At 34.1% G+C, this 13,375-nt stretch overlaps 1 protein-coding gene across 1 annotated transcript in view; it reads left to right on the top strand.

Annotated features, from left to right (window-relative positions):
- The window catches only part of fig4a (FIG4 phosphoinositide 5-phosphatase a), a 91,735-nt gene that overhangs the window by 44,811 nt on the left and 33,549 nt on the right, over positions 1-13,375 (top strand). The window contains exons 16-19 of the mRNA XM_030127869.1: positions 4,401-4,539; positions 6,560-6,618; positions 9,548-9,695; positions 9,882-9,965. Coding sequence (XP_029983729.1) covers positions 4,401-4,539; positions 6,560-6,618; positions 9,548-9,695; positions 9,882-9,965 — 430 coding nt within the window. The remainder of the gene's footprint in view (positions 1-4,400; positions 4,540-6,559; positions 6,619-9,547; positions 9,696-9,881; positions 9,966-13,375) is intronic.

The following is a 13,375-nucleotide window of genomic DNA, read 5'->3' as shown; positions in this document are numbered from 1 at the left end:
GAGAGAATGTGGGGAAACCATAGTGGATCACACCCATGTTTTCTGGTCCTGTCCTTCTATCCAGACTTCCTGGAAGGAAGTATCAGAAATCATCTCTAAAGTTTTGGGTTTTAAAATCAACAGATTATTCACTTCCCTCTTTCTTGGCCATGAACTTGATGGTTTTAATAAGAATGGCGCTTACCTCCTCAAGGTCTTGCTAGCAGCGGGTAAATTGACCATTACTAAATAGGCTAAATAGGCTTAAGAGCGAATGTCCACCAATGACTGTCTTTACCAATACTGTAAAACATCTCTATTTACTAGAACAGATGACCTACACAATACCACTGCAGAAAGAATTAGGGGAAGAACTTAGGCAAAAATGGCACGTATACATAACCTGTGAGACAAATTTATAAACTATTAAGGGTGAGAATTGTGCTGTTTATCTAAAAAATGCAATCTTTGTAACCTGTTGACCTCATGACCTGCTTGTACTGTTTTTTTTGTTTTTGTATCTATTAAAAAAAAAACTTCAATAAATTAAGTGTCAAAAAATAAAAAGGACTTGAAACATGTTGTAGAAATCCACTCGATTTTTGCCAAAATGAATATAAAGATAGCTTTGCAGCACCTGGAGGGTTTAAATTCAAACTTTTTGAACTATTAGGGTCCAAATACACAAACAAATGTATTATTTATAATAAATGTATTTTATTTTGTTTTTCTTATACAGTCCCTTTTGCACTAAGTGTTTTGCTGCTAAATTGAACTGAGCTGCTAAAATGATTTTCATTGTTCCTGTGACAGTGACAATAATGATCTATTCTATTCTATTCTATTCTATTCTATTCTATTCTATTCTATTCTATATGTACCAAAGACTAATACAAGTGGGTTTAGCAAAGTATGACCCCTTTAAAAGATTTTACATCTTTTTTTCTGCCTCACAGACATATTTTGGATGCACAGTCAGGTCTATAAGTATTTGGCCAGTGACATAAATGTTGTATTTTCTCTGCTGTTCACCACTACAGTGGATCTGAAATGAAACAGTCAAGATGTGATGACTTTCAGCTTTAATTCAAGGAGTTTAACAAAAGTATTACATTAACCATTTAGGAATTACAGCCTTTTTAAAAATTTATATTTTACAACACAAAATTTTAGAACGTAGTGTCAGTTGTCGTCCTGTATATTGTCCATTTTTTCCATCGATCTTTGCATGTTGTTTGCTGTAGTCTTATGATATAAGTAAGTCTCTCCATGTTTTGAATTTCTTCCATAATGTCTCTCCAATTATTTAGGGTGTGTGTGTGCGTGTGTGTGTGGGGGGGGTCCTCTTTACACCATTTTCGTGTGATGGTTTTTTTAGATGCTACCAAGAGGATTTTAATCTAATATTTACCCTTACTTAGTATGTCTTTTCCTGTTAAATGACCCAAATATAACACAGAACATGTCCTTGGTAGTTCGTATCCCACTATTTTCCCAAGTGTTTTGCTGATATTATTCCAATATTGAGATAATTTTGTGCACTGCCAAAAAACATGCTTGTATTACAAATAGGAGGGCTAGTATTATTTATTGTTAAGTATTTTTATTGTTGCTGTGATTGTTATTTATTTTTTGATATTGGGTGGAGAGAGAGCCAAGGAACACTGTGTTTCATTCTATCCTGAACGCATATGACAAATAAACTTGAAACTTGAAACATGCGCATGAGGAATTAAAACCATTTTAAACTAGACAAACTGAGATTGTTAGTCACATCTTTGCTTCATTTCAAGCCCACTGTGGTGGTGTACAGAAGCAAAATTACAACATTTGCTTCACTGTCCAAATTCTTAAGGACCTGACTATTTTTCAGACAATGTACACTGTCATTTGAATGGCTGAAAGTAGTGAATGTGAATTAAAAGTGAACAAATCTGTGGAGTTTTACTTATTCATGACTCATCTTTTGAAACCAGACTTTTTGTAAATGACGTTGTACATTGTTTGTTTTCGGTCACGTGTGTTGTATTATGTCGAGAATCATACTATAGTGTTCATTATCATGGTTATGAATTCGCAGGCTGTAAATTACCTTGAGGAAAAAAGCTTGGTCGGAGCCTTTATTAGACCTCATTTAGTTTCTAATTATCTATCACGACTGTCAGAGCTGGATGCACGTGGCTTCACAGTTGGGGGATGGATTAAATGGCATCAAACTGGGCAACATGCAAAACACGTGCTGCATGCTGAACACACAAGCACTCGTACAGATTATCTTGAAATGCTCCCACAAACAAACATGTTGGGAGTCTGTCGCTTTAAAGACTTTGCGCTGATAAGTTACCTGTCCTTGTGAAGAGAACACTCTATTTAACCGTCAGGCACGTTTGCTTTCTTTGCTTTGTTCTCAACATGATTAGAAGCAGTTGTTGTATCTATGGTAGAATTTGAAGATAATTAAACATCTGATGCTTTAGTCAGAAATGTGTATTGATTGATAATCAATGGGCAACTGACCAGATAAGTGAAGAATCAAAGAAAAATTAATAAATACAGCTGCACTTGGTACTATTAGTACTTGGATGCATCACCTATGGTGACAACCACATAGAGCAGGTGTGTTAAACATATGGCTCACACACCAAAACCAGCCTGCCAAAGGGTCCAATCTGGCTCATGGGATTCATTTGTGGAATGAAAAAATTACACTGAAGGTTAGTGATGTCCCAATTTGGATTTTTTTGCTTCTGATCCGATTTTTTTTATGATTAGTTTTGCCAATACCGATCCGGTACCGACTTTTTATTATGAAATTTTGATTTAAATTTGGAGTCATTATCTATAGGTTATTGTGCTATTATTTTACATGAGATCACAATTGGGCTGAATGTGGAACCTGAACTAAAACAAGTATGACACATTTGCGTCTTAGAGTACTTAGAAAAGCGCTATATAAAACCGATGTATTATTATTATTATTATTATTATTATTATTATTATTATTATTATTATTATTATTATTATTATTATTTGACTCTTAATAACTTTAGTCAAATTTTTGCACTTTCCAAATTCATACTGTGGGACAAATTAGAATTGGGGTGGGTTGGGGCAGATCAAATAATTCCAGGACCCATGGGTTGAAAAAAAAAACAAACGACTTGTGCATCACTACCGTACGTACCTCACAATGAGTACTATCAGACCATAGTATGAAAATGAAATTTAATTCCTCTAAGCCTTCCACTGTTGTGCAGCTAATGTTTCTTTTCCCTAACTTCAGAAACTTTAATTTGAGGGGGCAGGATGTTTGTTTAAGGGGTCATTGCCCCCCAGAACCGGGGCCTGGATTGGCCAAATTTCATGACTAAATCCGAGCCGATCTTCAAAAAAATGCCAGATCAGCAGCCGATAACGATCTTTCAATCAGACTGAAACATCCCTTCTGAAGATATTAACAGTCAATGGTGTCGAAATCATTTTGGATCAGGGGCCACATGCAGACCAATTCATGGTTCTTGCCAAATAAACTAATAAACTAATTCAATCTCAAGTGGGTCAGCCCAGTAAAATACTATCACAATAACCTATGAATAATGACAACTCTGTCATTTTCTCTTTGTTTTATTGTAAAAAAGTAGAATTACTTGAAAATTTGTCCATTTTCAAACTATCTTTTCACAAAATTATGACTAATCTGAACAACCTGAAATGTCTTAGGAGAAGGAAGTGCAATTTTATCAATTTTATGTCTGTTACTAAATGTTACTAAATGCAGTCTGTAAGTTGTAATGCTCATGTGTAAATGATGTTAAAATTGCTATTATTTTTCCCAAAGAAATTTCAGGTTGTTCATAGTTGTTCATATTGATCACATTTTTTAAGCAAAAATTTACTGATGTAAACATTTTCATAATGTAATTTTACTTTTTTCACTCTAAAGTGTCATTTATACATTATTATACTGTTATTTTACTGGTCTGGCCCATGAGATCGTATTGGGATGTATGTGGCCCCTGAATGAAAATGAGTTTGACATCCTTGCCATAGAGGATTATCACTACATAATATGACGTATTTTCATTATTCATTATTTTCTTGATTAATCAGTTAGTTTTTTGGTTATTTAAATGTCAGAAAATAATGAAAAACAAATATCAGCATTTCCCAAAGCCAAAGATGACCTCCTCATGTGTCTTGTTTTTTTACTCTAAACAAAGATTCCTGCCATAAAAGAGTAAAGAATCTGATAAATGAATTAATACCATTAATTTATATTGTATTCATTTTATTTCCACAGTACAGTTTAATTGTTTTTTTTGTCTATGTGTATTGCTCTATCTATCCTGAATGTGTCAGAAGGCAACTGTTTGCTAATACTTTGTTTCCTGTCTCATGTGTTTTTGTTCTTATTGTGACAGATGCTGACAGACAGGACGCCATCAACTTGTTTCTTCAAGTCTTTCAGCCATCTGAGTCCAAGCCGCACCTGTGGGAGCTGCCCACAGACTTCTACCTCCACCAGAGGAGCACCATGTCCCTCCTCCAAGACAGACGCAGGTACATAGAAGATATCAAACTACAGTATATTCAAGCACAAACTGAACAGGGAACATACCTACTGAAATATCTGATTTATACATTAAAACTACTTAAGTACAGGAAGTGTTGGAGATTGACAAGTTACATGTAGTAAATTCCAATGTAAGCGTAATCTGTGGTAATTGTTGGGAAAATATTGTTAGCCTCATAGCATACACTCATATGGACAAAAAGTGTTGGGGCGTATTGAATTCAAGTGTTTCTTTTCTAACGGGTCTGGGATACAAAACAGTCATGACAAATTTCATAATGTAGTTTTATATTGTGATAAATATGTTGATTATTAACCTCCTGAGATCCAAGAAAGTGAAGGTTTTGGCTTTTTTACATTAAACAGTTGTCTTGATTGGAAACTGCATAGTGCAACAGTTTTTTCGGATGCATTTTTAAAATTTTATTTATTTATTTAAATGGAATATCCTTTGAAATGGACAGTGTTTGGTCCCCTACAGAAGACAAAAATGCATGTCTGGGTCTAAGGAGGTTAATCTTGATGTTTATACTGCAAATCAACATGAACAGGACATCTTACAGCTGTAGACATGATGTGTCCCAATATGGGAAATGGAAAAATGGGGGAAAAAAAAAAAAAGATTAAAAAAATTCATAAAAAAATTGAAACTTTGACCTATGTTTCCCAAAATGTAATGACGTCTATTCTGGGTCACTGGCAATCTATAAACCCAATTTGGTATGAATTCAACCAATAGTTTTGCTGCTAGAGTGTTAAACAAACAAACCGAACCAAAAAAATACCCCTTACCTCCCCTTTGGGGGGGGGCAGGATAATAACTCGCATATATTTAAGTAAAACATGTGCATTATTATATTATTTTATATTATATTATATTATATTATATTATTTTAACATGGTAACTTGTAAATCTATCACCTACGAGGGCTGTTCAATAAGTTCATGGCCTCACCCAGAAATACTGGTTGTTATAATACAGGATGTTACATTCTTTCGTGATGGGATAGTGATGCTTGAACATCGATGGACCAAGTGCATTGCTGTACATGGAGATTATGTTGAAAAATAAAATATAAATTATCAGTCTGTGTTGTTCTGTTCTGGGTGAGGCCATGAACTTATTGAACGGCCCTCGTATTACATGTCAAAGAAACCTTTCTAAAGACTAAATAAAGGATAACCAAAAAATACTTCCTAATAAAATAAAGTCATCTGAAGTCACAAAAGAACAGCACCTGCTCAGCTGTTTCTACAAAGCGTCTGCCCTAATTCTTGACTGCTCATGTAAGTCTGTGCGTAGATTTTTATACAACTGCCTTTTGTGATTATTTAATCGCCATTAAGTGGCCTTCATTTTACCTGAACCAGGTTGATGGACCTTTGGCTCTGAATTTGTAGTGTTTACAACTACATACATGTCTGCTTTAAGTATGTATGGATCATATTATAGTCTCTTTTGACACACCATGAATGCAGAATGCATTTATTTCTTGTTTAGGGGAAGCTGTTTTGATGAGAAACTCTTAACCGCGCTGCTCTTTTCCACTTAACGTCATCCTGAATATATTTCTCTTTTCTCTGAAAGCTCTATAAAGTAGTATTCATGTTTTGACCTTTAGTGCCAATGGATTTTATGTATCTATGTGGGAGCGTGCTAGTTTTTATGTTTCCATTGTCTTCATGCTTACATAAAGGGAGACCCAGTTTTTCTTTATACAGTCCACTGGTTTATGTAGCTCAGCCATTATTCTGATATTAGCAAAGCGGGAGCTCAATTCTCAACCACACATTGTGCTTTTTGCTTCCGAAGTTGCACATCACACACTAATCCATAATCAGGTTACTGTTACAAATTGGTCATATTGAATAAAAGGCAGATACATTCAGGTGTTAAATGTTAAGTAGCCAAGCCAGTTCTCTATCTAGGTTATGGGGAATCAGTCATCATCAGTCTGCAGAAAGTTTTCAGGTGTTAATATATTTGTGTGTCTTGTCTGTCTGTAGCTACACACTGTGGTGGTCAGAAGGAATCCTGTCCTACCTTCCTGTGGCCTATGATGAAGGTAATTTAATGTTTTATGTAATATCTGAAAATTCTACTCTATTATAACACAGGCTTTTTGTCTGATGCCTCTTTTTCTCATCAAGGTTTAAATAGATAATAAAATCTGTAGGTATAACATTATCATCACTTTGGTGTCATATACTCAGTTAATTTCACCCATTTCATTGTATGATTTAGTAATAGGATGCAACTAGGGGTTTAAGAAAATATCGGTTTAGCGATATATCACAATATTTCATTTCACAATACTGTATTGATATTAAAAAGTACTGTATTGATATTTTTGGATATTTATTCAAATGCAGATATTGTGGAGGTTCATTTTTGTTTTTTGTTTATATTTTATTTATTATTATTTAACACTCTTTTATTAAATAATGTTACTTTTTTTGTTGAAATTGCACAAAAATAATGTTACGATGTTAATTATGAACTAGTAGAATATGAACATTTGAACAGGATCTTAATTTGTAATATGTGTAAAACATAATTTAAGTTTTAACACAGGAAAATTTTGTGATATAGCATCAGATCCTGTTCTGATCAAATAACAATGTGTTTAGTATTTGTGCATATTTCTGGTGTAATTCAATTCTTCAAGGAGATAATCATTTAAAAAAAAAGAAACAAACAAAAAATTGCTCTTTTTAACAGTATCATGATATATATCGTATCGTAATCCTACTATTGGTATTAGTATGTAACCCAAGCTATTTATACACAGTCCATATGCATGTTATAACACATTTAAACATAAAATAAGAGATTATTATAGATCTTTATAGAGACCATTTTAGTCATTTTAGTATACAGTCAGTGGCCAGTATATTAGGTACACAGAATGAGCTGCATGTTAACACATATCAAATAAATTTTTTTATGTTTGGTATCAGAAAGTATCTGAAAGAAAGGTGATTTTAAGTGATTTAAATATGGTTGTTGGTGCCAGATGGGCTGGTTTCAGTATTTTAGAGACAGCTGATCCAGTGGGATTTTAACACACAGCCATCTCCAGGATTCATAGAGGATGGTCTGAAAATGAGAAAAGAAATATTCAGTGTACAGCAGGTCTCTGGGAAAAAAATGCCTTGTTGATGTCAATGGTCTGAGCCAGACTGGTGTGACCTAAAAGAAGAGGACTAGTCGCTCAAATAAGAGCATCTTGACACATCCATCCTTGAAGCAGATACAGGTACGCTCACTGGCCACTTTATTAGGAACACCTGGTACTAGCAAGCTCTAAGTGGGTGGTGAGTGTAAATATTACTTAGTAAGTACACACTTTCCTGTTGTTTTTTTCTTGACACATTTTCTTAACTTCTATATTTAGTATCCGAGTCACACTTTAACAAATAAAGCCCAAAGTGCCACAGTTTCACTCCAAATACTGCAATGCATCTCCGTCAATGTGGCAAGTTAATATGGATATCTGAAGTTAAAATAATCCTATTGAAGACTGTAATCATCAAAATCAATCATGTTTATCACAAATGTACAATGTGTAGCAATGTGAAAAAAATGTGTGTGTATTGTTCTTTTATTGATAATTTGAGAACAGATTGTAATGTGCCTTTTAAAAAAAAAAGTATATTTTCCCTGACTGACCTACCTTTAACAGGCTATAGACTGCTTTCTACCGTATGTAGAGCATAGAAGAAGAATTGGGTCAGATTCTCCAGGAAAATCCAAATATATGACACCTAGGGTCACTCTCACGTGCCTCAGTGTCTCTACCGCTGCTCTTCTCTTGGGGATAGACAGCTAATACTGTACAGAGTTAACCACTGTCCTCAAATGCCCCAAATTTTAGCAAATAGCTTATTCCCAACACAACACTGACCCCAACACAAACCCCATGTAAAATCTGAGAAGCGCAAGGGTGAGGAATTGAATTTACCAAGACCATGACCATGTAGTAACACTATAATGTCAATAGGCTAACAAAAATGAACCAGATTTGATCATGACCAACATTCATGAAAAACAGCCAAATATTTTGAATGAGAACTACAGCTTTGGAATAATCTACGACTTGAACTTCAACATCTTTATCATTATTTAAAAAGCATCTGAAAAGGACTCTAATTCATGAAAAAATGTAAGGCTGTATGTCATTTGATTTGTATTTGATGATTTGTAATTTGATTTGTATTTTTATTGTTTTTACTTTAGTTTATTATTTCAGTTATATCGTATTTTTAATTCTCTTTTTCCTGTGTATTGTTTATTTCCAGGGAGGTATTCACATTAGACTTTTTTGGCTTCTCTCTTCTCTCCTCTCCTGCACAATGATGTTACTTGTTTGAATGCAGTTGCTGTTTTGTTTTGGGTTTTTTTTTTTTTTTTCATTTTTCTCTTGCTGTTTTATGATGTGCAAATAAATAAATAAATCTTTTTCCCCAGTAGTGCAAATATTTCAGTCTTGACTCTTGGTAGCAGTATGGATACTGAAATACAAACTATGGTGGCAGGATATCAAAATAGTAGGATTACTTTTGTTTTGTTGCATGTTTGAATTAATCTAAACTGAACTGAACTGAAAGGACGTTAAAATTTTGTAAGTTTTCACATAAAAGAGTCTTTTTCAGCTGTTTTGTGATCAGCTACATCAATAAATGTCACTAATAAAATAAAACGGCTAGCTCTCACCACTTTCATTTTATCAAATTAGCTCAAGGAGGAAATAAGGTTGGAGACCCTTAATTTAATGGCCACCAGCGTCATTAATAACACGGATTTTCTGAATGCTAAATGAGGTGAGCAGTTGAGTATTAAGTCGGTGTAAGTATGAAAAAGGCTCCTGGTGTAATAATGTGCCCCACTTTTGTGACTGTCATACAGGGAAATTTGGCTAAACAAAAGACTAATGGACTTGATCTTAAAAAGTTTGGATTAATGTCTGGTTGTTTTTTTCTTCTTGCTCTCAGTCCCTTGTGAGCAGACCATGAAGAAGGTGGAAGTGAAGAGGGTGAACCGCTTCGACGAGAGTATCGACACCTACACAGAATTCTTCAAACCTTACGAACTCACCTCTTTTGATGACACATTCTGCATTATGATGACAAACTCTGCAAGGTGACGGCACACTAAAAACACCCGTTGAATGTAGGGATTGTACAGTCATCCTCGATGTCGTTCGTGACTCTTGTTTGATTAAAAACAAACTCTGATAAATGACGTACCAAACATTCATTAGCTCATATTACTCTTGTGCTCCAGAATGTCACTTAATAGATTTCCCTCTCATTTGTGTTCATAAAGGGAATTTATGCCCAAGACAGTAGGAGTAGATCCGAGCCCATTCACAGTTCGCAAACCAGAGGAAACAGGGAAATCAGTACTGGGGTGAGTGCATATTAAACATGCCCACGATTGTTCTGTTTTTGTTGTTGTTATTATGTTAAAAATCACATGTCACTGTGCCCTCTCACATTCTCTACATTCATTTGACATTGTGTTGTCAGGGAGCTTCTGTGCTTTTCTTTCTTCCTTCCTGTATTTGTTTACAGCACACAGTATCTGGTTCACCTGAGATGAGCTGAATGTGTTTCTTGTTTGTGTTTTTTGAATGAACAACTCTACCCGCATACTATTAAAAATTAGATAAATGCTCAGCTCATCTGTGGGTGGAAATCTCATATCATGTAATTAGCTCTGCTTTATTACAGTTTTGCTCTAGGCACTGCATTTAACCTTTGTACACAGTATAAAACAGAGTCTGAATTTAACTCTTAGAGAGTTGAATTTAACTCTGTTTCAGATAAAATTTCATTAGTGTATATAGGAAAAAGGATGTGTGATATTGTTATTTTGTTGTTGTTATATTGATATTCATATAAATAATAATTGCTATATAGAGATCATAAGGAATAGAGATTGGGGGTAGGAGTATATAAGTTTTTGCTTCTTCCTACTCCTTTTCAAGCATGTATAATTTCATTTTATTTATTTTATTATTATCTTTTTTTTTTCTTTTGTTTACTTATCAACCTTTTATGTACCAGTACTGATATTTTGTTGGTTGATTTTTGTCTTGATTTCACTGTCTACATGTGGGTCAAGTCACGCTGTTATGTAGGGAGTGCCCGACTACATTTTATACTCTAATTCAAAAAGTATTTAAGCTAGAGACATGAATAATACATCATTTTAAAGGTATTAACTAGTGCTTGAAGCTCATAAAAAGAAACAAAAGCTATAGTGCCATCTTTTGCCATAAAAATTTGAAAAACTGCATGGTTATGTAGGGAACAAAAATTAACATCTAAATTTTTCTTTTTTTCTAAACGTTTTAAAAGTAAGGTTGCAAGTATCTCCTAACCATGAAAATTTGCTCAGATGTTCTTTAAGGTGTCTATTTTGATAACCTATGGATGCATTTTTTATTTTTTAAACATAACTATGACTTTTGGCAAGAGTTTTAAAGAATGGAATGGTTATGTTGGGAATTAGGAATTTCGGTTATGTAGGGAAAGAAAAGACAGGTAACAAATTTATACATTTTTATACATATTTATGACTAGATATACAAAGAACACATATTTTGAACATGTTCAAAATAAAGATTTCAATTCCCCTCAAATTCCACTCAAAATTAGAGTGAAATTTACTCTATGGCCAGTGTCAAGTTTTCAGAGTTAACCCTAGTATGGTGTTAGGGTCTCTGGGACCTGTTTTCATTTTTTATTAAAAGACAAATGATGGGTAATATATTTTCATGATTTTTTTCCTCTCATATCTTGATAATATTACATTTTATATAAAAAAAACCAAACTAAAAACGGGTAGCACTTTAATTCATAAATGTGATCTAGCAAAGGCAAAAGGCAAATATTAAACATATGCTTTTTATGTTGCTTGTAATTGGGACGAAGTAAACATCTGCTGAGTATTTTAGCATAAAATTGTTTGATTATATTGAATTAAAAACCCACAAATGCAGCGGGTACGCCAGACCCCCGAACACTGGCTGAATAACTAAAGTCTGAACACCACACGAGGGTTAATTCTACTCAATTCAGTGTCAAAATTAACAATGAAATGTGTAAAAATATGTAACACTGTGGAGTTTTCACACTAAGTAATATGATTACACTTTATAGAGTTATTTTTACTCCAAATTTAGTTTAAAAATGACTATTAAGTTTTAATATTTATTTCTCTGCAGTGTTAATGTCGTCATCAGTTTGCACCCTCCGCTAATACTGAAACATTGTAGAATTGCAGGGGTCCCAAGGTGGGGGTTGTGAAGGGCATAAGTTAGCTCGGTGGGTGTCAATCACCCTCGGACATACTTTTACTTTGAAAGAGCGAAGTCCTCCCGCTTGCATTACAAATATAGTTTCATGGCAACAATCAGGTTAAGCAGGTTAAGCCTACTGGTTTGACTAATGGTGTCACATTAATTAAAAAAAAAAAAACATAAAAAGGCCAAAAAACATTATAAAACAGACATATTAACCTAAATAAACATTAGCACAAAACCCCTGCACATAAAATAGAACACAATGAGTACTTGAGAAGGTTAGATTGTCTATTGCAGGTTCCAGTAATGTCTTCAACAAAACCTGGCAGCCCTTCTTAGAGTATTTAGATAGAATTACTATTCATCCAGAGAGTAACTAGATGCCCCCCCCCCCCCCCCATCCCCTAATTGGTTTTAATTACCTACTTAAATTTTTTTTTTAATTTCTTTTTTTTTTGTGTGTGTGTATGTTTGGGTTTTTTTTGTTTGTTTTGTTTTTCAGTTTCTTTTCCTTCAGTGTTTGTGTTTTGTTTTATTCTGTCTTTTCTTTCAAGGAGGGTGGTAAGGGATAATGGCTTATTATAGTTCATTCATAGAAGCCATTTAGGTTAGATTAAAATTGTTGCTCTCAGGATACATTGTATAACAAGAAAAGCACTCAGAGAGCACAGACCTCCGCCAAGACAGATCTGTGCCTCCCTCACCACCAAAATTTAGTCATTTGTTCCTTGTGCCAGTGTCAACATTTCCTGAAAATTGCATGAAAATCCATCCATAACTTTTTGAGTTATCCTGCTAACAAACAAACAAACCCGCAAACACACAAAGTAAAGCGATCACAATACCTCCTGGCGGAGGTTAAAACAGCTGTTTACTACCTTTAACTAGAACACATGGAAATATTGTACATGTCAGATACTAGTATGTGTGTATGAAAATCCAATAAAAAGATTTCAAAAAAAAAAAAAAAAAAAAAAAAAAAAAGAACACAATGATTAAAATGTCCACTGCCCACAATGCAATGCGGCAGACAGGCATTAATCATCACTCTGTAGATTTGAATTTTACACTGCATCTGTGCAGAACTTTACACTGACTTTTAACTCTACTGTTAGAGCTGGTTTACTCTCCATAGAGCTATAAATACTCTATCTAGGTTAAAATAACTTAATTCTGTCATATTGACACCTGTGTAGTGTTCCATGCTAATATGTTTTCTGGTTCACTATGATCACACACCAGGACAAAAACACAAAGATTTTTTACATTTTTAAAAATTTTTTTTTTTACATTTTTTTATTTGTTTTTGTCTTGTGGGGAAAGGTTCTTGTCATACTCTTGGTCTACAGAACCATTATTGAAATTATATTTTTGGGAAGCTATTCATTAGCTCAACCAGGTTTTGTAAACATTGAGGCAATCACCAGGTTCTAGGTATTGTTGCCAAAGTGCTACACTTGAGGCACTTTTAATCCTGGCAGGCATCTTCACTGGAAAATGCAGTGGTTAT

The sequence above is a fragment of the Sphaeramia orbicularis genome, chromosome 24, assembly GCF_902148855.1.
Source record: "Sphaeramia orbicularis chromosome 24, fSphaOr1.1, whole genome shotgun sequence".
Taxonomy (NCBI): domain Eukaryota; kingdom Metazoa; phylum Chordata; class Actinopteri; order Kurtiformes; family Apogonidae; genus Sphaeramia; species Sphaeramia orbicularis.
Note: the sequence above shows the minus strand (reverse complement) of the source record. Positions and strands in the feature narration are given on the sequence as shown.